A 24,951-nucleotide genomic window follows, 5' to 3' on the forward strand; every position below is an offset into this window, starting at 1 on the left:
TCAAACTTTTAAAGTCCGAATAAAACAAGTTAAACCTCATTTGGTCTGGTGTATTTTTATTTTTTTGTGTTGGTACGCTCTTCCCAAAAGACGATGCACTGCTTTGTATCCAATGAACATCCGCCTTCACAACACAACGTAGGTCCTAGCCGTTTCAAACGATCACGATTTTCGGCCATTTTATTTATTTTAAATTCCGCGGTTCGCGAGTTTGGCGGTTCATTTGAATTTTGGCGGAATTGGGTTACAGATCATTACACTATAGTCCGAATTTTGTAACTTTGGTTTAACTCCGCATACCTTTTGAGCCAATTGAATTTTAGCTGAAGTCTGATTCACTCTGCAAAATTTTAATAGTTCGTCAATATTTGCTAAAAGTCGGGGTAGAAAAGTCGCCACATTAGAAGATGAAACACCATCAAAATCGACGAAAGTTTCACGATTAATTGAATTCTCGCAAAACCGCAAATCTTCTTGACATGTGTGACACTTGAGCCGCCAAATTTTTGATTATGTTGAGCTGTGATGTTGAGTAAAGGAGGCTAGCCATTTCTTGATTCGACAAATTCAAATCGTCATTTGTTCATGTGTGCGGGGTCTAACCAAAGTTATAAAATTTCGACTATAATTAAACATTTGTTGCAACAGGAATTTTTTAATGGAGATTTAACAAGTTTTGGCAATGTTGGGCAAGACGATCAGCTCCTAGGCATGCCACAGTTGCATCAAGGTCAAATCTTTTACTACCAATTCTTACCGATAAAAATTGCTGGAGGTTGCCGCCAACTAAACTTTTTAATGAGTGGACCGATTGTAATGAGCTCTGTTTTAGATCACAAAAAATCAATTTCCATGAAGAGTACTCAAAATTAATTAGAATTTGTCGCGCATTGTAATTAATATTGCATAAACATTCCTGACGTTTTAACTAGTGCTAAATCTAAGAAATTATAAAATATCTTTGGCTAAATGTAACTAACATTCGGCTGTGTACAACGGACTTGGTGGTGGGGATTTAGGGAGCTACGTTTGCAAGTAACGTGGCCGTCAGCACACGCGTGCGACAATATCGCCATCTGGTGGTTCGTATTGCGTAACGAGGAAATCGAGAAGTGGAAAATAAACAAATATGATTAAATGGCTGAAAAAATGAAATTGTAATGATGCCAAGTAATCTTTGGTGGAATGTGAGCAAGAAATTTGAAACTTCTTTTGATGGAAAGATTTCACCTATCTGAAGTGATAGCTGTGATCGGTACGATTGCACTAAAAAGCCAACAAACTGGTAAGAATGTATTTTTGCTGACAGTAAATGGAAAATGCAAATTTCGAACTATTTCACTTGTCATAATTTTAAAGATTATAATCTTAGAAATTAGGTGTCAAGCAGGCTATGTTATGCTATTTTAAATTTTAGATAGTAAGCTATGGAAAGTAGTGTGGCTCCCCCTGATTCTGATAACAGAACTTTAATTTAACTGCATACGTGAATTGTGAGCGTTCTTTAGTAGTTTAACCATTGCCTTCAAAAAAAAAAATCTAAGGCAGTGACATTTTAGTTAACTAAATGACTTTGGTTTCAATTTTTTAAAGAAATGGGTTGAAAATCAGGTAAAATAAACAGTTCTGATAATAATTTCTTTCCTTTTCTAAATTGAAAAATTCACATTAGCTGGTAATCAAATAACTTTGGTATGGATACACTAGTCCCTCTTTGGCACACTTTAGGTAACTGCTTTTTCCAATTGGTTAATTTTTCATTACAAACAGGCTGCAATGTTTTGAAATTCAGCACAGCTTATTACTATCACGCTCAAAAAAATCTTTAGTCAGCAGCATGTTCCTCTAAACCCTTCCAAAACTCAATTATTCATGTAGACACTATAATTGCGGCAAATTCCTCTGACAAATGTGCCAAACTTCAATTTCATGCAATAACTTTTAATTGGGCGTAGTTATGCCCAAAAACGATCCAACTTACAAAATTGCCAAAAATGAACTAATACGATTTTTGATGTACTAATACACCTTTCTTGATTATAAAGAATCCGTTCAACCAGTATTTTAACTCTTATTAAGGCTATAATTTAAACCGTGCAGCACTAATCCCTAAAGCCATTATTAATTTTTGCAGAAAATATTCAACTCACATGCTCCCTTTTTGTTGTTTACGGTCTAAACCGTCAAATGACCAATCCGTGACTATTTATACTTTTGAAAAAATTATAAAAAATGTATCATTTAATTACCACGAATTTTGTCTACCACCTAGAACCACCCAATGCGGTCAATTTGACGTGTTGTTTCCTTGGTACAAGGAGAAACAAACGGCACACATTTTTTTTGTTTTTGCTTGTTCCAACATTGAGCTATGATGAAGTTCTAGAATCAAAACTCCTTCTATTTCCTATGCTATATTTATGATTTTTTTTTCTATTACATACTTTTTTTCTTCGGTTTGGCACTATTTTGAAAATTAAAGATTAATTTATTAGTCTTATTATCATTCGAACTATCATTAGAAATTGGACATAAATCTTTGTTTTTGCTAAATGATGCGATATAAATTTTCATGCCTGAATCATCTTCGGTAAGATTTTGAAAACACTCTTTTTTCAATCAAAGGGTGTCGTTCCATTTTTAGTTTTATAAGCCAGAATTGTAAGCTAAATATGCAGAAAGATGTGAAGAACATTTTTGTAACAAATTTATGATAAATATTCAAGGAAAATAGTGTAGATTCTTAACGGTCAATCTGACTGCAGTGGTAGTTTTCGGTATTTATTATTATATTTTATTGGAATAATTATATTATCAAGTTAGGAAAAAAATTGGTCGTCATAATTGAAAGCATATTTTAGGAAAAGTCATAAAATCTCAGCAGTATAGAATTATTTTTTTTGGAAACTAAACGCAATTAAACATCGCGAGCAGTCAATTTGACCGCTCTTGGTAGTTCTAGTGTTACAGAAAGTACTTCTGTTGACGAAGAAGTTGACGTCCAAACTTTAGATTTTGAAATTGTTATTATTATTGTTATTATTGTTTCTTATTTTAACAATTAATAAATTTCAAACAAGTTAAAAACGTTTTTATATATTTTGCTAAAAAAATTCTAACCCACAAAAAATCAAGAAATTCATGTAAAGTGTTGAAAATAACTTCGAAAATAAAGTGAAGATTTGTTTAGAGGAGTGTCTCAAAGGCTGAGAAAACATTAAAGTAAACTTCACTTGTTCATTACTCTTTGAAACTTAAAAAATATTTTCAAATCTTTAAGGTCGATTATCTGAAAACTAATTTTGTCAATGTAACTTAGATGTTTTCAGGTACACTTTTTGGTCATGATTTTTGCGTTATGTCAAGAAAAACTAATGCGCACTATATTTTAATGTCATTATAAATAATGTTTCAAAATTTCAAATTTCATAGATGGGGAATATGAAGATCATTTCACATTTAACGGTTGAAGTCTTAAGATCTATGACCAAAAGTGTACAGATTCATTTCAAGAATTCGTTTAATTATGCCTAATTTTGATGATTTTGTATCAAATTATTCTGAACCGAACCACATATGGTAGTATCTCAGTATCTCGTGATATGTTTAAAGACTAAAGATACATAATTACAATCCTTAAAAAACAATGTGGAAGAGAATGATTTGAGAAATCATATTAACTAGCTTTAAAAATAATACCAATTAACTCCAAGACTTGATTATGGACCTTATCAGTGCATTTCCATAAAACTGCAAGTCGGACAATATAAGTTATGGTTAATAAATGCAAACATAATAACACTGACCGACTAAGGATCTAAGGTATACAGGGTGATTTTGAAATAGAGGCGCAAAAAATATAGCGGCTTTACCAAAATACGTAGAAGACGTTTTCGGTGATTTTTATTAATTTTAAGGTAAAGGTAAAAAATTCCAAAATCCTGACCTTACTCGGCACCACTGATATGCACAAAATAACCGCGAGTATTTTGTTCGTGAATAAAGGACCTAATTCTGCATAGTGACCTCAGTAACCGTAGTAATCATTGGCGTAGCCTGAAAATTGGAATCAATTTCATTTACTTTTTTCTTAAAACTGAGACAACAATTTAAAAATCGAAACCTGCCAACTTCATTTATTTACAGTAAGCTGCAATGGATTTTTTTCTATAAGATTTTTTTTTAATTTCATATCTAGGACCGCCCCAAGATGCCTCGAATTATCCGCCACTTTTCATCCTTGAAGAATCGGACTGGAAAAAAGTGAGATAAAATTTTAATTACGTATACAATTGTACTCATTTCTACTTTTCCAAGATTTGATTGGGGAAAATTTAGCATTGTGGAACCTGCAAATGTTTCGCCACAAAAGCAAGTCCCTGATCACATAGCAAAACCGTCATATCATTTGACAGGAAAACCTCCAGAACCCATAGAATTTCCAGAAATAAAAAGTTCTGCACAAATATTAAAAATGAGAGACACGTGCAAACTGGCTGCTCGTATACTGAGAGATGTAGGAAGTTGCATAAAGGTAGATTTATTTCTATTTTTTTTGATTTTTAAGTATTCAGTGTGCAAAATCTTTAGGTTGGGGTTACAACAGATGATATTGATAATTTTGTGCATGATATGACCATCCGGAAAAATGCTTATCCATCACCATTGAATTATAAACATTTTCCGAAGTCGGTTTGTACGTCCGTTAATAATGTAGCTTGTCATGGAATTCCCGATGACAGGAAATTGGAAGATGGCGATATCGTTAATGTCGATATTACAGTGAGTAAATTATCTATAACCTTAGAATCACTAAAGCGATTAAATTGAGCAAAAAAAATTACAGTAGAACCCTTGTTGTTTAGGCCAAAAACAATTTTTTTTCTTCATCGTTCAACAGGGGTTCAACTGTATAAAAATGCAAAAATACTGACTTCATTTTCTCAAAAAGTTGGCGTTTTTTTTCCTTGAAAACTTATGATTTTCATAATTCGCCCAGGTCTTTTATCAAGGATATCATGGCGATTGTTCCAGAACGTTTCTAGTCGGAAACGTGGATGAACTAGGAAAAAGCTTAGTCGCAGCAACAGAAAAGTGTCTTGATAGTGCTATTGCAATTTGTGAACCTGGTCGCAAATTCTGCGAAATTGGAGAGACAATTGAAAACGTAGCGAATCGTTTAGGCTTTACTGTAGTCCCAGCTTTCATTGGGCATGGTATTGGACAATATTTCCATGGTCCCCCCGATATTTTCCATGTCTGTATGTACTGACTTAAATTAATAGTGCGCAATATTAATAAAAATTAATTTTTTAGCGAATGACTATCCTGGCACAATGGAAGCTGGGATGACTTTTACCATCGAACCTGTGCTCTCAAATGGAGAAAAAGAAATGCTCATACTTGAAGATGGATGGACTGCTGTAACATTGGATTGTGCTCGGACCGCTCAATGCGAACATACTGTTCTGATTACTAAAAATGGTGTTGAGATTTTAACAATCTCATGAAGTTATAGTGAAATAAATCATTGAAACACTTCAATAGAAATTTTTTATAAATGGTATGTACAGTGTAGCATTGTTTTAGCTTTCTTAAAATTCAATTGTGTACATATTGCTCTCACTTTCAATTCTATACATTTAGAATTTACAATAATTAAAAGTGAGACTAACGGCGAAAGATAACCAAACACTAATTCAATGAACTTATGTATAAAATGGAATGTTTTATACTATTTAAACGGTTTGGTTTTCTTCCTTTTAAATATATACATGGATGGCGATGTGATCATGCTGACATATCATCTCGTTATATATTTCATACAAAAATATAATTTTTAATTTAGAAACTATACGTCTGACCGCAGATTTTAAAGTACATTTAGTAAGTTTGTTGATCAATGCTAGCAAGCAGTCTTAACAATCTAATTATACGGAATTTCTCGTTATGACAGTGATTGAGGATATGTCAACATTAAAAAAAAAGTTAAAAGTGAAGTGGTTAACAGAAAATAATGAAAGAAATTAATAATTTAACGAAAAAGTTCGCAATAAGAGCAATACAAAACATAACCTATTTTTTGTACTATAATAAAAGACATACAAAAACGTGGAAAATAATATGAACAGAATAAAATGTTGTTTTAGTTTAAAAACGACTATTGCACTACAAATGAACTTTTAAACTAAAACACCACAGAACCATGAAACTTGAATTATAAGCAGAAAATTGAATTAAAATAACTGTACAAAACAAGTACGTTTAGTTCTTAACTTATTAAGAAAAAGTATCACTTCGAGGGCGTTTTCAACGTCATAAATAAATCAATAAATAATTTCACAACATAAAACGACTGTGGGCAACACAACAAACTTAAAAGACGCACCACGAAATTTATCAAACACAAAACAAAACAGGGTCATAAACTGCAGAAGCACAAAGATATTTTAAGAAAATAACGTCGCAGCTATATTCAAGAAACTGAAATGTTACAAAAAACAATTTTAAACAATCTGTCATATATCATGAATTTTAGTTATTGATTTCCCTCATCATGTAGCGTCTTCATTCAGCCTTTCTACTCGATATCTATTGTAAGATACATAAGGAGTTCGTGAAAGATCATTGTCCGTTAACACCCGTGTTCGGTTGGGCACAACTCCTTCGCCACGACCCATCAACCAGTCCGTACACTGTTTATGTTGCACGTCACTAATGTTCACACTAGCCCATTTCTTCAACCACGCACGGAACTTTGTTGACAGCCGCTTCGTTATTTCCGGATGAGTCTGAAGCAAACGGTAAACATTTAGTTGATTGAAGTCATGTATCAGGAGAATATTTTTATTACTACAGCTATTAAAAACATGAAAATTATTACACATATCGTCTGCTTAGTGTTTGTTTCATACGGCATTTTTACATTTTTTAAGAAAATTGTGTAGGCGAAATGCTCACCCTTTTCTTACGGTTGGGGAGTAATGAAAAAGACATTTTCGTTAAAAGTTTTAAAAATATCGCATTTTTTTAATTGTCACATATACAAAATGAAAGACGTAAACATAACTGTAAAAAGTATGGAAGAAAAGGATTTTACGCTCTTCTAGGAAAATTGTATTGAGATGTCGTTATTTCAATATTTAAAAAATATTTTAACTCTAAAAGCTTCGTTAGGCAGCACCGGAATGAAAGCCCAATTAATTTATTATCAATGTTAAGTGAAAGCTTGTTTTTATTGCGATTTCTGTTTATCAAAAATATTCTTTGAACAAATATATACTGTTCCAATTCTTCTAACGTTTTTATGGCAGTACCACCCTTAGAAACGCTAATAACCCACACAATACCCCTCATAAATTGCGTTTTAGGCCATCCAGAGAGGTTTTAACAGGACCGGATGCATAAAAATATTGCATCGACAAATTCTGTTCAATTCTGTTGCAGCCCAAGCAGTAATAATATGCCACAAATTTATTATTGATTTTTCGATAAATTTTTTTGTGAGTTATTTTACGGGCGATATGATAATGTTACGAGAAGATTCTGGAAGCTTCGAGCGCCAGCGCTGGAACGTTCCGTTCTGCTCTAGAGCGAGCGGTTCGTGGAATAATTCTTATTCATACGCGGAACTCCCGAATATTCTCGCAGCGCTCCAGCATTAGGCTAGTAGTAGGGGAATATCTGTATATAGGGGAGTAGCGATAGGATTGTAGATAGTCTAGTATTTGGAAGTCCTGTAAAGTGAATAATTGTGAAGTACGAGAGTGTTCATAGTGCACAATAAAATTGTTATTGTTACAAGCGAGACTTTTGATTTTTCGGCCAACGTGACAACTGGTGTCAGATAGTGGGATCCCGCCCAGTCTTGTGATCGAGAAAATTCTGGAATTTTCGATCGGAAAATTCGTGACATTACCGGACTGTGACATTGTTACCTGATTGTGGACAATTTTTATGCCTGTTCAAACCAGACAGCAAGCCGCAGAAATGGAGGCGCTGCAAGAATTGATGGCTTCGATGATGGCGAAAATGGACACCCAACAAAAGTTGATTACGAATTTAGAAGAAAAAAGACAAAGAGAAAAACTGGAAGAAGAAGAACGAAGACAAAATGAAAAACATGAAGCAGAAGAGAGAAGACAAAAAGAAGAAGAAAGAAGACAAAAAGAAGAAGAAAGAAGACAAAAAGAAAAATTAGAGGAAGAAGAAAGAAGACAAAAAGAAAAATTAGAGGAAGAAGAAAGAAGACAAAAAGAAAAATTAGAGGAAGAAGAAAGAAGGCAAACAGAGAATGCAGCAATCCTGAATCAGCTTAAAGACATGGAACAAAACATGAACGTAACCATTATGGTTAAGGTCGATGAAATTCAAAAAGAGGTAGAAGAGTGCCTAGGAGGCGTTAAGGAGGAACTACTAGGCGTCAGAGAGGAAGTAGAAGAGTGCATAGGAGGCGTTAAAGAAGAACTGCAAAGCGTCAAAGACGAAGTGCAAGTACATGTCAAAGATCTGGAGCGATTTAAACAGCACGTGGAAAATGAGTTGCTACGCGTGAGGCGTCAAGTTCCAAATAGGACCGGCCTGACCACAACGAAAGAAATGAAACCCCCGACTTACGATGGGTCGACTTCACTGGACAATTACAAGCTGCAATTTGAAGTGGCGGCTAAACAAAATGGATGGTCGGAAGAAGAAAAATCCTCATTTCTGATAGTTTCCTTGAGAGGGGCGGCTCTGGACTTGCTAGAGACAATTCCAGGTCGAGACAAAGAGCGGTACGACCAGCTGATGGCAGCGTTAGAGGCCAGATTTGGAAACCAACACCTGCAGCAAGTATACGTCTCAGAGCTCAAGACGCGGCGGCAGAGAACTGGAGAGTCTCTGCAGGAATTTGAGGCAAGCGTCAAGCGCCTTGTTTTGCTCGCCCACCCTTCGGCTCCGGCGAATTTTGTGGAACAACTAGCTGTGGATACGTTCCTGCAAGGGATTCGAGATTCAGAAATACAAAGAACGGTCAGACTCGGCAGCTATCACTCCGCAAAAGAAGCTCTGGTGCGCGCTCTAGAGGTGGAAGCCGTTTTCAAGAGCTCTGTGAACGTCCCCGATTACCGACGAATTCGAGGTGTGGGTATTGACGAAGAAGAGGCAACACCTACCGCTTTCGTCACGAAAGCCGAGCTAAACGACATCCTCAAGGAAAACAGGGAGCTACGGATGGCACTGAAGCAGCGAACTAGCCAGACCTGCTATCGTTGCGGAAAACCAGGCCATTTTAAACGTGACTGTAGGGTTGTTCCTAGGAACGACCAGAACGGTCCCCAGTCACGTCCTCAGCAGTCGGAAAACTAAAGCCCAGCAGTGTCAAGGGGCACACACTGGCTGGGGAGAGCACAAGCCCCAAAGTTATTTCCGTTATGCGTTTGAAGAGGAATTTTGAGAGTTTGATAATTGAAGGAAGTATGAATGGGAGAAAAGTGAAGATGACGGTCGACACCGGAGCCATGGTTTCCCTTGTGAGAAAGGACATGTTGGACAACAGGACATCTCTGGAGACAACGAGTGCTATTTTAAAAACAGTCACGGGAGATGTCGCCACAGTAAGTGCCGAGGCAGAGGTCACGGTCCAGTTGGGAGGTATGAAGTTTCGGCATCGGGTGCTGGTGGCAGGAATTGAGGATGAGATGATCCTGGGAATGGATGTTATTGGACGACATGGGATTTCCTTTAATCACAACGAGAAGATCCTCAAGATTGGAACCGAAAGCTTTGTGTTATCGACCCCAGAAGTAAAAGAAGATGGAGTGAAAGCGTTCGCCTGTGAAAATACTTGTGTGGATGGGAACAGCGAGAAATTGATAAGTGTGCGTTTAGGAAGTAACTTTGGGAGCTGCGTTGGAATGATTGAACCGACCAGAGACATGACAAAACCAATTCTTGTTGGAAAGACACTAGTAAAAGTGACGAAAGAAATACCTGTGCGGGTGGCGAATATCAACCCTACTCCAGTCACGATCAAGAAGGGCGATCTAGTTGCTGTGTGTGTTCCGATCTCCAGAATAAGTGACGCACAGCCATCAAAGAAAAACGTGAAGACCGTGAAAAAGTTAAAGCTGGAGGTAGACACGAGTGACCTTTCTGAAGAAGAGGCTCTTAAAGCGCAGGCTTTCATCAAGAAGAATAAGGACGTGTTCGCCGTTGAGAATGAACCATTAGGAAGAACGAACATCGTTCAACACAGAATCAATACGGGCGACCATCAACCCATCAGACAGGCACCGAGAAGGTTACCGTGGGCGAAGCAAGAGCAGGCCGAACAGTTGGTAAAATCCATGCAAGAAGAAGGGATTATTGAAGAATCCAACAGTCCTTGGTCTTCGCCGGTTGTGCTCGTAACCAAGAAAGACGGTAGTACAAGATTCTGTGTGGATTACCGAAAACTCAACGATGTTACCAAGAAAGACAGTTTTCCATTACCCCGGATTGACGACACTCTCACAACTCTGTCAGGGTCGACGTGGTTCTCAACCTTAGACCTGAAGAGTGGATATTGGCAAGTGGGACTTCATCCCGAAGACAAGGAGAAGACAGCGTTTTCCACGGGAAGTGGCCTGTACCACTTTACGGTTATGCCTTTTGGGCTTTGCAACGCACCCGCTACATTCGAAAGACTAATGGAATGTGTGTTGCGTGGATTGACATGGAAAACTTGTCTGGTTTATTTAGACGACGTTATGGTCATGGGTAAAAACTTCGATGAACACCTGAAGAACCTTCAAGAAGTGGTAGACCGGTTTAGGGGTGCCAATTTGAAACTTAATCCGAAGAAGTGCCATCTATTTCGGAAGAAAGTGGAGTTTCTGGGGCATACGGTGTCATCTGAAGGAATCAAGACCTGTGAAGATAAGATTCAGGCGATTAAGGAATGGCCCAGACCCAAGGACAAGCACGATGTGAGAAGTTTTATTGGACTTTGCACGTATTATCGGCGGTTTGTAGAAGGTTTCGCCAACATTGCTGCACCTCTGCACAAACTAACGGAAGCAAAGGCATCATTCAACTGGACATCAGACTGCGAAAGCAGTTTCAAGCGACTGAAGTTAGCTTTGTGCACTAGCCCGATTTTGAGCTACCCCAGGACTCATGGAAAGTTCGTCTTGGACACAGATGCCAGTAACATCGGCATTGGAGCGGTGTTATCGCAGGTGCAGGATGGAGAAGAGAGAGTGATCGAGTATTACAGCAAAGTGTTGAGCAAGCAAGAGAGAAATTACTGCGCTACAAGAAAGGAATTGCTGGCCGTTGTAAAATCTGTAGAGCATTTCCACAAATACTTGTTTGGCCACGAGTTCTTGATAAGGACTGATCATGCTGCCCTCACGTGGTTACTACAGATGAAAGACGCCGAAGGACAAGTGGCTAGGTGGATTGAGCGGCTGCAGCAATACCACTTCAAAATCAAACATCGACCAGGAAAGCAACACAATAACGCTGACGCTCTCTCTAGAAGACCTTGCAAGGATTGCAAGCAGTGCGCGAAGATTGAAGGGCCATTGCCGATAAACAGGATGGTTATCGGTTGTGATGATGACTGGACTACGGAGAATCTTCGGAAGGATCAACAAGCAGACCAGGAAATTGGGCCACTGCTGGAGTGGAAAGAAACGGATAATGGAAGGCCGCGTTGGGAAGATGTCTCGGAAAAGAGTCCAGGGTTGAAGGCGATGTGGGCGCAGTGGGACTCACTGCGAGTAGAAAATGGGGTACTGAAAAGGGCTTGGGAAAGCGCAGACGGGAAGAAAGTAACCTCCCAGTTACTAGTGCCCAAGAATAGAGTTCCCCAAGTACTCAAGGAGGTCCATGACGGAACATCAGGCGCTCACTTCGGAGTGAACAAAACCTTAAGTAAGATTAGGCAGCGGTATTACTGGGTTGGCTGCCGGGAAGATGTCGAACGATGGTGTAGGAGATGTTCAGTTTGTGGGGCGAGCAAGGGACCTCGAACGCGAACTAAAGGAGGCATGAAACAATACAACGTGGGAGCCCCGTTCGAGAGAATCGCTCTAGATGTGGCCGGGCCATTTCCAAAAACTGATGACGGCAACAAATACATCTTGGTTGTGCAGGATTATTTCAGTAAATGGCCGGAAGCGTATGCTCTTCCCAACCAAGAAGCCACAACAGTAGCTCGAGTCCTGGTGGATAATTTCTTCAGCAGGTTTGGAGTTCCACTCGAAATGCATTCCGATCAAGGAAGGAATTTTGAGTCTGGCGTTTTTCAAGAGATGTGTAAGCTGCTGGGAATTAGGAAGACTCGAACCACACCCTTGCACCCGCAATCCGACGGCATGGTCGAGAGATTCAACCAGACGATGGAGGAACATCTGTCCAAGGTAGTGGAAGAGCACCAGAGGGATTGGGATCGTCGACTGCCCTTGTTTATGATGGCCTACAGAGCTGCCATTCATGAAACCACGGGAGAAACACCAGCGAAGATTATCTTTGGAAGAGAGCTGCGTCTCCCTTGTGATCTTCTGCTTGGTTCGCCTGGGGCGGAACGAAAGGAAGTACCGGAATTCGTCGACAACCTGAGAGAGACCCTGCTGGATACACACCACCTTGTGAGGCAGAGGATCAAAATGGCTAGTGACAGAATGCGGTCCAGATATAATGTGACGGCTAATCATGAAGGATTCAACGAAGGAGACTTGGTGTGGTTATTCAACCCTCGGCGAAAGAAGGGCCTATCTCCGAAGTTGACACCCACATGGGAGGGACCGTATAAGGTGATCAAGAGGATCAACGACGTGGTGTATCGGATCCAACGCAGCGCCCGTTCAAAGATGAAAGTAGTTCATCTAAATAGACTTTGTAAATATCACGGAGAATCAGGTGTTTGGTCTGATCGGGACGATCAGAACTAAGAGGGGGGCAGTGTTACGAGAAGATTCTGGAAGCTTCGAGCGCCAGCGCTGGAACGTTCCGTTCTGCTCTAGAGCGAGCGGTTCGTGGAATAATTCTTATTCATACGCGGAACTCCCGAATATTCTCGCAGCGCTCCAGCATTAGGCTAGTAGTAGGGGAATATCTGTATATAGGGGAGTAGCGATAGGATTGTAGATAGTCTAGTATTTGGAAGTCCTGTAAAGTGAATAATTGTGAAGTACGAGAGTGTTCATAGTGCACAATAAAATTGTTATTGTTACAAGCGAGACTTTTGATTTTTCGGCCAACGTGACAATAATTTAATAGGTACCTATATGATTGATTTATACCTACATTTCCACTTTTGATTCTTACTGAGTAGTAAATAAAAGATTTGACGTTTCAAAAATTTTTAAAAATTACTCATGGGCAAAGAAACAGAGCCACATAGTGCTTCGACTGCCTCCTTATTACTGTGTTCTGAACCCCATCAAATTAATTTGGAGCTCTCTGAAGAGATCGATTTGGAAGAAGCACAAGTTTAAACTCGAATTTAAACTCGAACGTGAACATGATTCGAACAGAAGCTGCCAAAATTGGACTCGATTTGTGGAGAAACTGTCTTAACCATCTTCAACAAGTTACAGCGACAGTTAGGTGTCGCCTAATTTTCCCAAATTTGTGGTTGATTTGGAAGAAAGCGACAGAGATGAAAATTTCACTGAAAGCGACAGCGATTGATTTCATTCTAATTAATAAAAAGAACATGTAATTGTGTTTACTTTAATTCCGATTTAATTCTTATTCTAAACCCGGCCCTGCCCCAAATTCGGTCTTGACCACTTTCGGGTACCTGAAAATGATTTACAATGGGGTTGCTTGCACTTTTGAGAACCCTCATAATCTCTGCGGTAATGAGGACTGTGTGCCATAAAAACGTTAGAAGAATTGGAACAGTATACCCATGTGGCATATTACATTAAAAAAAATAGTATAAAAAATCACCCCTAACACATAATATTAAGGATAGCTTGCTGAACGTGACTGTTAAAATTTACGAAAGGGACTATTATTTAAGCGCATTCGAAGTATTAATGAAAATACACCTCCGATGCAATTTTAAAAAATCTACGCCAATTTTCACAAAAGCACTTATGAAAATTATTTTTCTTTAAATTCGTAAAGTAAATTTTAAATGCTTATATCTGAAAACTCAAAATGTATATAAAACAATTAAGCACCAAGCCGACGTTATTAAAATTGTTATAACTTGCGTAAGCATTTTTTAACTTAAAAAACATTCTTCGAAATTAAAAAAAATATTGGAAAACTCACCTTTCTCGCTCTGGAAAAGGCACTTATTTTATAAAGATAGCTGTCCTTGTTAACAGTAAACATGATTTTGGAATCTTGAGAATTGAATTTACATTGGGTTTCATCGGATATTTCGTATCCCGGATGATCTGTTTGGTTTCTTTCAGGCAGAGGTCGTTCTATAAGCTTCCTTTCTAGTTCTTCTAACATGGCAAACTTTTTATCGGCATCAGCACTACTAGACTTCTTGTCTTCACTACTTTGAGCTTTTTTGTTCTGGTCATCACTGGATTCACTTGGACTAGCCGCTGAATTTTTCTTCTCAACAGGCTTGTTATGGAGTCCCATTCGTTTTTTGTATATTCGCAAATTTCGGTTCAAGTAAACCGGAGAACGAGGTTTATTATCGGTATTGGTGATATCAGTGTAACACTCTTTATAGGAACTCCATTTTTTGGCATCATCAACTTTCTTTGGATCCTCCGAATCTGTGTCCAGTAGTTCTATAGTCATTCTACAATCTTTCTTATAAATGTAGATTTTAAAGCAATTTTCATCCTGCACGGCTTTTTCGCCAGCTCTTTGATAGTTCATCTCCAAATGTATTCTTTTATGGGCTGTTGCGCATGGGCCTCCAGTACCGCCTCGTTTTTGTTCCTTCGTGAATAAATCTGTACACGCGATGCCTGTCCTTTCTGTGACACAATGCTGAAGTTGACGCACTGCGTATGACACTACTTTATCCAAAGTGAAAGCAATGTAAGCGTGGATACCAAACATTTCCCTCAAAGTATCTTCGTAATTATTAGCATCCATATTGCCGTCTAGTAGATTTTTAACCATATCCAAAAACGCCAGATAATAATTCTCAACTTCAATTTGTGGTTTCGGCTTTAATCTAAGCGCTACGGCTGTACTCTCTTTACGACCAGTTCGTGATTTTGCTTCTTCAGCAGCTAAAATGACCGCACGCTCATAAATTTTCGCCAACCGTTCGCACAGCACGGCATGTAGCCTTAGAAAAATGTACCAGTTGTTATTTGCCATGAATAGAGTGTACGCCTCGTCCTGGAAAAACATTGGAAAATAAAAATATAAAGCGAGAGGAATACCAAACATACCGGATCCAATACTTGGGCGTGCAAAGGAACTTTAATATCGTCTTCTTTTGCGTCAGGATCCGCTTTGATCTCCACTTCTCCATCCAAACGTCCTGGGGATTTTCCTGGACTTGCGTCAGATTTACCTTTGGGGTTATTACCGTTGGGGCTGCTAATGGGGCTGTCGTCTCCATCTTCTTTTTCATCTGAAACACGAACACGGAGCTTGTAAATTTTGAATTGAGTGATTTATGTGCAAGTTTATTCTGGTTATCAAGGCAAATTTATCATTGTCAACAGTCGGTAACTGATGTTTAGAATGTACTGATTACAAGAATTCGAAAACTGCAGATCATGAAAGTCGATCAAAAATTTATTTTAACTGCACACCAGCTAAAACAAAGAACCGCAACTATGTGGAGGTATCTGTGATTACATAGGAATCTCCCAATGACTCACGGCCGATGACTAATTTAATTCTTTTTTACAAGTTGTTTACACCTCAGAATAGTTAAACCGTTCTCCAGGCACAATTTCCAATGAAACAATAGTGAATTTAGAACACTACCAAAAAACACAAAATACTACCCACACTAGTAACAAACAAGTAATTTGATTGACCTACTTTAAAAGACTGTTCGGATTTTGCTTAAATGGATGTGCAATTAAGACACTTACCATCGTCTTCCCTTTCATCATCAGTCAACTGCTGTTTTGGATGGAAAAACAATTCAGGCACGAACTGCCGTAACAAATGTTTTATTCGCCTCTTTTCCCCCTTTTGTATCCCCGTCTGTCTTTTGACGTGGTGAATTAAAAGATTTGCTGCATCATCGAGTATAGTTCTATCTCGGTAAGGGATCACCACATGGGGGCCGACAACTGGTTCAGCGCCTTCCTCATTCTGCTCATGTCTCTGTAAATGACAAATTAAGGAAAATTTCAAGACCAAATGTAAAATCTTACCTCATCAAATAACGTTTCTATCTCATTAAACAAACTCTTAGATCTCAAAGCTTTAACATCAGTTTGTTTGAAGTTTATGCCTTGATGATCAAGACTCTTCAAATAGTATTTTTCGTTTTGTTCCCGCCAAATTTTATTGAAGCCTTTTTGAGCTTCTCGCCACTCTTCCTCCTTGGCTTTAAGTCTTCTCAACACAACAGGAACAGCTGTTTGAGGATTACGTTTCAGGCCGTCGATAATATCCTGAGCTTTATCTCCGTAAATTCTCTTGAGTGCTCGTTGATGTAGCGTGGGAGATGAGCCGCCTAAACAATCGTCTAAACGATATTTGGCCACGTCTTCTGCATTCATTCTACTCAACTTCTTGTTGACACCCTCCAAAACTCTAATCGTCGAGGCATTCGTTTCGATTACAACATCCAATTCGAATCTTTCATCTTCACAACGATACATGTATTCTTCGTATTGAGTTTTACGTGAACTAACAAAAGTACTGTCTTCTGACCACGTGGGAAATGACACCCATTGATCATTTAGCACTTCTTTGCACAACTGGGTTCGACCAGAACAACTTAAACCTTCTTGAGACGGAGGAATCACACAGTAACTGGCACCTAAACGCTTGGCAGTTGTCAAGTCAATTTCCAGAGCTGTTTCACCCTGAGGTCTTTCAGTACGAGTCGCGTTGTAAGGCATAGTTTCCACGTCGTTTTGACCCAAGAACTCACGAAACCATCGCATTAGCTCAGGAAATTTCCCAAGGAAAGGGCTGACTACCATGATCAATTCACTCTTTGAGATAATTTCTTGGTTGAAAAGAATCAAACAACGCAGGAAATTGTTGTAAACTTCTTGTGATCGAACGGCTTTACGGACCTGCAATGGATACAAAAAAATTAGCAAAAACGTCTAATGACGGAAGATCAAAAAGACTGTAGCATAGTAATGAGAAGGATTGCTTAGAAGATACAACATCCTTCACTCTAACTTGCTTTGATATTGCACTAATTTCTTTCCACAACTCTGATACCGAGATTATGTTTAGATCATCAAGTGCAAAAGTCAATTAATTGGTAAGAATTGATGGACGCACCTTATCAAAAAATGCATAATCATTCAAAGTCCCATATTTCCCAGCTTCCGCTAAAGTAACATCTCTGCACGACGAAGACATCTTGTGCTTCTTTGGGGGCGGTGCATCTCTGTGCATTATCGGAGTATATGTAGGAGATCGTTTTAACTGTCCCGAAATATGACTCGGTTTATGGGAAGGCCGCTCCATGATATTTTCTCGATAAGGTTGTTTAGTTGGTGGTTTTTTCACTACGGAATGATCGGATATCGGAGTCGGATTAATATGACTTGTGGCATCTGGTAAAAATTGACCGAATTCAGCCAAAAGATCGCTCTGATTTTCGAATAACTTTGCCACTTGACTGTAGACTTCTTGTTCGGTTAAATGCTTGCCACCGGAACCTCCACTTGGCGATTCTTTCATTGTGCGCTGTTCTTTTTGATAGATGTGTAAGATGTCCAGAAATCGTTTGTACTTTTCTGGCTGATCTTGAAATCGATTCTGAAAAAAAAAAAATTTTGTTAAAATAAGTTTGGCGTTCATGGGAGTTTGGTTTATTAATGTCTGTCACAATTGCGGTCATTAATTGGTTCATTACAAAAAATACTAATTGTATTGTATTTTATTTGTGTACAACAGTTTAAACGATTGTGTCAAGATGACATTAAATAACTGTTGTATTGTAATTAAATCTAACCTTATTACAATTTTAAGCATGATTAACAACTATTAGTGTATTATGGCATTAACTATTCCACGGCCGTAATTGCTTCAGTACATCAATAATCCTATCAAGTAAATTCTGTACTATTGGGTATCAAGTATTCTCCACTCTGTAATTTATAAATTAAATAAATTGAACACCTTTTAGATTATATTTGAAATATCAATTTAGCCTCTATAGTTAATGAAGCTATTAATTTTGTTTTATTATTGAATACAAATCATAAATTATTTCATTTCAAAAGAAAAAAGTTTTCAATAGTTCACAAATTACAACAATAAAATAGATTATTTTGGGCGTTATTCACTATAAAATTTAACTTATCACGTCACACATATCTGAAATCAATGTTTTTGTTCACTTAATGTTCAAAAAACACAAAAAAATGCCAAAATAGACTTCAAGTTAGTAGGTCAAAATTATTTCGGACGATTTTGCTACTGTCGAATCGATTTGTTATATCGCCACTATAATTTGCAGTGTCGCAAGTCAACTTAAAATCAACTTATGAGACTCAAAATGTAATTTTTAACAATAAATTGAAAACGTATAGATTTAAACAACCATTTTATTAAAGAAATTGAAATATCAAAATTCTCTTAACTTTAAACAAATGATTAATTTGATTTACATTTACCTAAAAAGTTAAGTAGTTTCGTTTAACAAATTAAGCAAAATAGTTTTTGACGCAAATTCTATATTTAATAAATTGTAAAGATGGTTTACCTTAATTTTGTTAACGTAATTGATGGCATGGTTGAACTGCACTGGTTGGTTCTGTGGTGTATCAGTATGTCCCTGAAGTGCCTGGCTAACTGCAACTTGTGCTGCCGACAGCGAGATTGAGTTATTGTAAGTGGGTGCACCGCTTCCGTAGCTTGAAGGATGGTGCACTACTGGGATGGACGGTGCAGCTTGCGGAGCTACCGGGGGAACGTGCTGAGTTAACAATGGTTGACAAGGAGCCATTGTAGCCAAAGGTACTGAACTCGACATGTTTATAGTACCGGAGCCTCTCATAATCATCTTCTGTTGCTGTGGATCAGACGGCATATTACCAGTAGGACTAGGCATGCTGACTGACACTTGAAATGCGTATCCTTGATCGCTTTTCTGCACTTCAATTTTATAACCCGGGGGTAAAAACGTATTAAAACCGACAATCAAATCGGGAAAACCTTTAAACAAATTAGACACTCGTTGTATTACTCCGGGAGTATCGATACTTTGACTCTTGAATTCCTTCATAATGTCCAAAAAGTCATTATACACTTGAGGCTTGGAGCCAAACTTGAATTTAACGAGGTCCAAATAGGAAAGAGCATCCTCAACTTTGAGACGTTGAAAGTTGCTGCCTGGAGATTGCTGCTGTTGAGATTGCTGAGGTTGTTGCTGTTGAGGCTGCAAATCTTGCATTGGGGCTGACGGAGGGGAAGAACCGGCCGTTCTTAGCTGAGAATGACCACTCACCGACATCGGCTGCATAGCCGAAGCTTTTCCAGAATGAGGAACCGTTGCAGCCGGCATTGCACCGTAACTCACCGGAGGTGGAGGATAAAGTCCTGACTGCATACCTTCACTGACCACTTTTATATTGCCCGCACTCGAGTAGGCCAAAGACGTATTTTGCAATGAATGGCTGTACAAAGCAGCGGTTACTGTTGATCCACTTCCTTCTTTCAGCGTCTCATCCACACGCAGGCGTTTCATTTCAAATCACATCGAGGCGGCTGAAAACAAAAACAAAATCTTAATAATTTGGTCAAAAGTGAAATCTAAAGTTTTCCAAAAGCTTAACGAATCATACTCTTTGAGTTTGACCTCTATTGTGTTTTTTGTACGTGACATGCAACACCACAAACTATCAATCATCATTGCTGCCTTTGCATCTTTTTAACGCTTGTTATATTAATGATAAATCAATACGCGGTTAGAACCGCTCCAGTGACAGAACTGAATTCAAATCGCCGAATAAATCGAACTTCATATCCGCTCCCAACCGTAAACTAACCACTATGTTTTCTGGTTCATAAATTGTTAAAAACATGTTTAAATTAATTAATTTAACTTCACTTATAAAGTAGGGCAAAGCTTTGCGCTTAGATGCTGAAGCCGAGTTTGTACCAGTTTAATCGAATGACATAAAGAGATGCTTTATATTCATTAGCGGAATCCCTTCAAGATTGTTAAAGGATGCCCGGATACATCATCCATTCATGGCGAAAAAAAATTTAGGAAATGCTTTTTGTCAAACATGCGGGTAAAATGGTTACGTACTTTGAATTTTTTTTTCATTAGACAAAGATGATATAAACTGTACATCTTCTCTGCTGGTTTTCACTGATTGATGGACCAAAAACTATGGTGTAGGCGAAATTTTCAATTTCACCAAAACTTGATAAAAAACACGGTGTGGGACTTTGCAGTCTTGCATCACCAAATTATGTTTTACTTCCCACCTTTGCAATTTTTTTCGGACAATATGCTAAGCACAAAAAGTTAACGAATTCATTATTATAAGTCTTACATGAATTGCCAACTCGAAAAACAAAATGGCAGTACCGTCAACCATTCAGCATTCGTCCCCAAAGTGCTTCAACTTTACAGATGAACTTTTTTTTTCTTGTAAATATTAGAATGCGTTTCATGTTCAATCGCTCTCCGGAAAACAGTGTTTAGATGCACGAACGCTTATTTGGCCCAATAATTTGCCCTTAAGATTTTACTGTTAATTATTTCCGGATTGAAAGTATTATTCATTTCGAGTTGAAGCTATTTTACCTAATGTAATCTACCCCTATACAGGGTCCGGCAACACTTGTGTCCACCCCTAAAATCGTCTTTAATTTTAAAGATAAAATTTTGAAAATTTGCATACGCTTATAGTTGACAAGGCTCTAGAAGCTGACACAAAAATTTGTTTTGATATCACGGTTTCTTTGGCGTCGCGACGCCTAAAAAGTTTAATTTTTACCGATTTTTGGGTTTTTGCGGTAATATTAGCGAATTCAATTTTTTTTCAACATAACTGTAATACAAATATTTGAGTTTTTATTTTAAATCTACTTCAAATGGTGTTTAAAATTTGCGAAAAAAACGCTGTTTTATCAAGTTAGTTTTCAACATTTTGACGGTGCAGTGACAAACTACGTTTACACCAAAATTTCACAAGTTACTTCATTCACTCATATGAAGGTGAATTTTGATTAGCACGTTCTGGACACTAGAAATCGTTAATTAACATCGACAAAGCGACAATTTCGCCAAGTAAGACTTTTGTTACCTTCTAAAACGAACCAAAGAATAGATGTCATTTGTGACACAAGATGTTGACAGATGGGTGTAAACGTAGTTCCCAAATTTGACGTATTAAAATTGGAAACTAACTTGATTAAACAGCATTTTTTCCTCAAATTTTGAATACAATTTACATTAAATCTAAAATGTCAACTGAGATATTTTTAACACATTTATATTGAAAAAAAATTAAATTAGAGGTTCATTTCATAAAACTTCACAATTAGCTAAAAAATACACTTTTAAGGCGTCGCGACGCCAAAACTATAAGTGATAAAAAATAAATTTTTGCGTCGGCTTCTAGAGCTTTGTCAACTATGAGTGTATGCAAATTTTCAAAATTGTAACTTTAAAATTAAAGACGATTTTGGGGGTGGACACAAGTGTTGCCGGACCCTGTATAACTACAATTTAAATTTAAGCAAGTGCTTATGAGCCCGTGATCCCCATAATCTCTTGTGGTTGGTTAAGTTGATTTTATGACTGATTATGTTAATAAGCTTTACGCCATTTTTGATTAAAGTTTGCACTTTATTGACGTCTTAGTCTTTTATCACCTTTTTTTCGACCAAAAAGTTAAAGAATGACAAACAGAATTTTCCAAAGTCTACTTTGTAGTTTTTGTCTGTGGATATAATTTTCTGGCCACAACTGGACAACTTAAATTATATTCGGTATTTGAGTAGGTACAAGTCTCGAAATATTAATTAAAAATTTAATTTAGAACAAATTTACTAGGTTGGTGAACTTGAGCAATTTGCAAGTTTTGACATGTCACTGCGTGCATTTTTGGCGAGTTTAAGAGACCGATCGTAATGATTTAACGGACAATTAAAACCAATGACCAAAAAATGATTGGCGGTTTTAGAGTACAGGCATACCCACGTGAAACTAAAGAATCTGCTTCCATCCAATAGAAAAAATACAATTGAACGATATTTTCCTTATAATTTTATTACAAGTAGCGTATTGTCAAAATTTAAAAATAAACATTCTCTCAGATATTTTTAATAATTTGTTTAGCTTTCTTCTGTAAAAGAATTCGAACTATCGTAGAGTGCGTCTCCAGATGCCATGTTGTTCAATTCAGCTGATCCACAAATGACACGCCCACTTATTTATTTCAGGCATAAACACAACCGGTAGCGTACAAGATTATTGCTACGCAGTTGGTTAGCAAAGTAGTGATTAAAACAGAAGCGTCTTTTCACATAATTAAGACAGCAGTTCACACTTTCAAGATTATATTTAAAGCGATGGATTTCAGCCAAGTTAAACGTTTTAATTGCATCAGTTGGAATTCCACAAAACGAGTGTTGAGAGTGTTTGTTAAGCAGAAAAATGAGTCTAGTTTTTTGCGTTCTTCGTTTAAAACAACGCATTACATCATAACATTGACAATTAGATTCTGCCGCAAGAATCTTTTTTTAATGTGAACGCATGCGCAGTGTGGATTGTAGTGGCGGCAACTACCTAACCCTGTCTCGAGGTCCTAGGACACCCTAGTTATGGAAGTGTAGACGTAATATTAAAAATGTGATTGTACCGAGGCGCATGAAAATGATTTTAAAAACTGCTTGTTTTACTACATTGGCAACTGCAACTTTCACAACTGACCTTGAGATTGTTCAACCCACAAAAAGAAAAACCACGCGACTGTTTAGAAAGCCTGAAAAATTCGAGTCGTCCGTTTTCATGTTGAATAACCAGTAATCAAGATTTTGATGCTGACCAACATCACGGTCAACACATTATGGCAGTTGTAGACTTACGTTAACGGCTTACGTCATGTACCAGTAAAACGAGAGTGTGTGTTACGTCGTTTACAACACCTAATTTCGTGGATGTTGAGGCACCATGGATAACCCATTTCAACTTGTGACGTTGAATTGTCAATGTTGTGCTGCATTTTTGTATGGCGCGGCGATCAGTTATAGCATTGCGAACTTCTTTGAATCATGGCAACATCGCTGCCCTCCAATATCGCAACAACGTTGCCTCCTCCGCGACGCAGAATAAAACACATCTTCAAAGCACCTTTGTGCATGAGTAATCCGCGCATTGGCAACGTCGCACGTTGACTTCGCTCCCGCGATCTACAAGGCTAGCTCCGGATTGGTCGTTGGTGGAATCGATAGGAGAGTGGAAGGGCAGGGAACCGGACGTGCGGAGCACTATTGCCATCATTTCCCAAACATCAACTTCCATAAAGTTGAAAGTCGCTTGTCGTCCTTTGTCAGTAAACAAATACAAAATGTTGCATCGAAATTTCGTAATTCTCAGCGACCGGCCTAAGGGATGGAAATTCAACAATCGGTTGACTTGAATTAGGTCCGATGATCCAGATCGTTTGAATTCCTCTTGCCAATTATTATTATCCAACCGTATGATGTGCAGCTATCTTTTGTAACACGCTTTCCGTGGTTGCCAGGTCAAGTGTCCGCAACGTCGCCGACAACAAACATCAACTAAATTTGGTCGAAATGCGCTTAATTTTCGAAAGCAAAATCGCAACTGAAAAATTTTTCCACCCCGTACACCTCCCACAATGTAACAACCCATGCTAATTTTGGAACGCCACGACCGAAATAACGTACAAACCACGCTGAAAAACGCCGAAAACACGAAAAACGCTCGCATATGATACTCAAAACGAGATTCCTCACATTTTTACAATTACACAACCAAGCCGTGAACTTCTGAAGTTAAAAATATGTCACTCACCTTACAAAAGCCTCTTTTGCGGATTTTTCTTCCGTTCTACTTGGATCCGGAGATGCACCTTCTAACTGCAACCGATCCTTAATGTTTTTAGCAAGAAATAACAGTTTTACACTAGAATTCATCAAAAGAAAATTCTGACACATTCTGTTCCGAACCTCCCTAAACGCTGACCGATTGTCGACTGACTGGCTGCTTCAAATCTCACGGCTTGTTTGGACGAGTCTATCATTTTAATGTGGTGGGTCGCCATCTCCAGGATCACAATTCTCACTCATTATCACCAGAAAACTGCAGGGAATCAAAAAAACAACAACGCAAACACTTCAAAAGGCCTAACAAACAACTACACATTTTAAAACGGACCCGGAAAACACAACAGGAAAATTGGAGACTACCGACCACCCCTTGCCAGAATTGTCTAATCCGTAAAAGGTTTGTTTGGTACTTTTCGAGTTAGTTCCATGGAAACAGGGTGGTGGCGTTAGCGTTCACATTTGAAAAGGACAGCAAATTTGAAAATACCCGCCATAAAATATTTCCATGTCGGATAAATGCTATCAGTCTATCAGTTATTCTCCAATTCATTCAGAACATGATTTTGATTTACCAGGATAATTATTTTATTGTCAGAGCTAAATCCAAAGTAAAATTTATTTTAACTGGGACGTTTTTTACGATTTTTTTATTGCTCCAGTTTCTAATTCTGCAATGTGTGAATGAGAATTAATAATGGAGATTTTCAATTTTACAATCCCAAAGAACATGTAATAAAATGTTTAGTTATCATCAAACTCTTTTAAGCCTGAGGGCAGAAAGTGAAAACTCAATTA

At 38.0% G+C, this 24,951-nt stretch overlaps 2 protein-coding genes across 2 annotated transcripts; one reads left to right on the forward strand and one right to left on the reverse strand.

Annotated features, from left to right (window-relative positions):
- The first annotated feature begins 1,046 nt into the window (after window positions 1-1,046).
- Window positions 1,047-5,564, forward strand: LOC148181083 (methionine aminopeptidase 1D, mitochondrial). The gene is made up of 6 exons (XM_088029709.1): window positions 1,047-1,285; window positions 4,199-4,263; window positions 4,318-4,534; window positions 4,591-4,782; window positions 5,000-5,261; window positions 5,317-5,564. The coding sequence occupies exons 2-6, from the start codon at window positions 4,211-4,213 to the stop codon at window positions 5,508-5,510; spliced, it is 918 nt and encodes a 305-aa protein (XP_087885835.1). The 5' UTR covers window positions 1,047-1,285; window positions 4,199-4,210; the 3' UTR covers window positions 5,511-5,564.
- Sin3A (SIN3 transcription regulator family member A) lies at window positions 5,531-24,470 on the reverse strand. The gene is made up of 8 exons (XM_088029593.1): window positions 24,122-24,470; window positions 18,827-19,830; window positions 17,395-17,877; window positions 16,302-17,177; window positions 16,014-16,251; window positions 15,357-15,541; window positions 14,257-15,303; window positions 5,531-6,791 (listed from the first exon to the last, which is right to left on the reverse strand). The coding sequence occupies exons 2-8, from the start codon at window positions 19,808-19,810 to the stop codon at window positions 6,555-6,557; spliced, it is 4,050 nt and encodes a 1,349-aa protein (XP_087885719.1). The 5' UTR covers window positions 19,811-19,830; window positions 24,122-24,470; the 3' UTR covers window positions 5,531-6,554.
- Between the last annotated feature and the right edge of the window lie 481 nt (window positions 24,471-24,951).

This window comes from Gnatocerus cornutus, chromosome 1 (genome assembly GCF_029298725.1).
Source record: "Gnatocerus cornutus isolate USDA-ARS CGAHR chromosome 1, icGnaCorn1.1, whole genome shotgun sequence".
NCBI lineage: Eukaryota > Metazoa > Arthropoda > Insecta > Coleoptera > Tenebrionidae > Gnatocerus > Gnatocerus cornutus.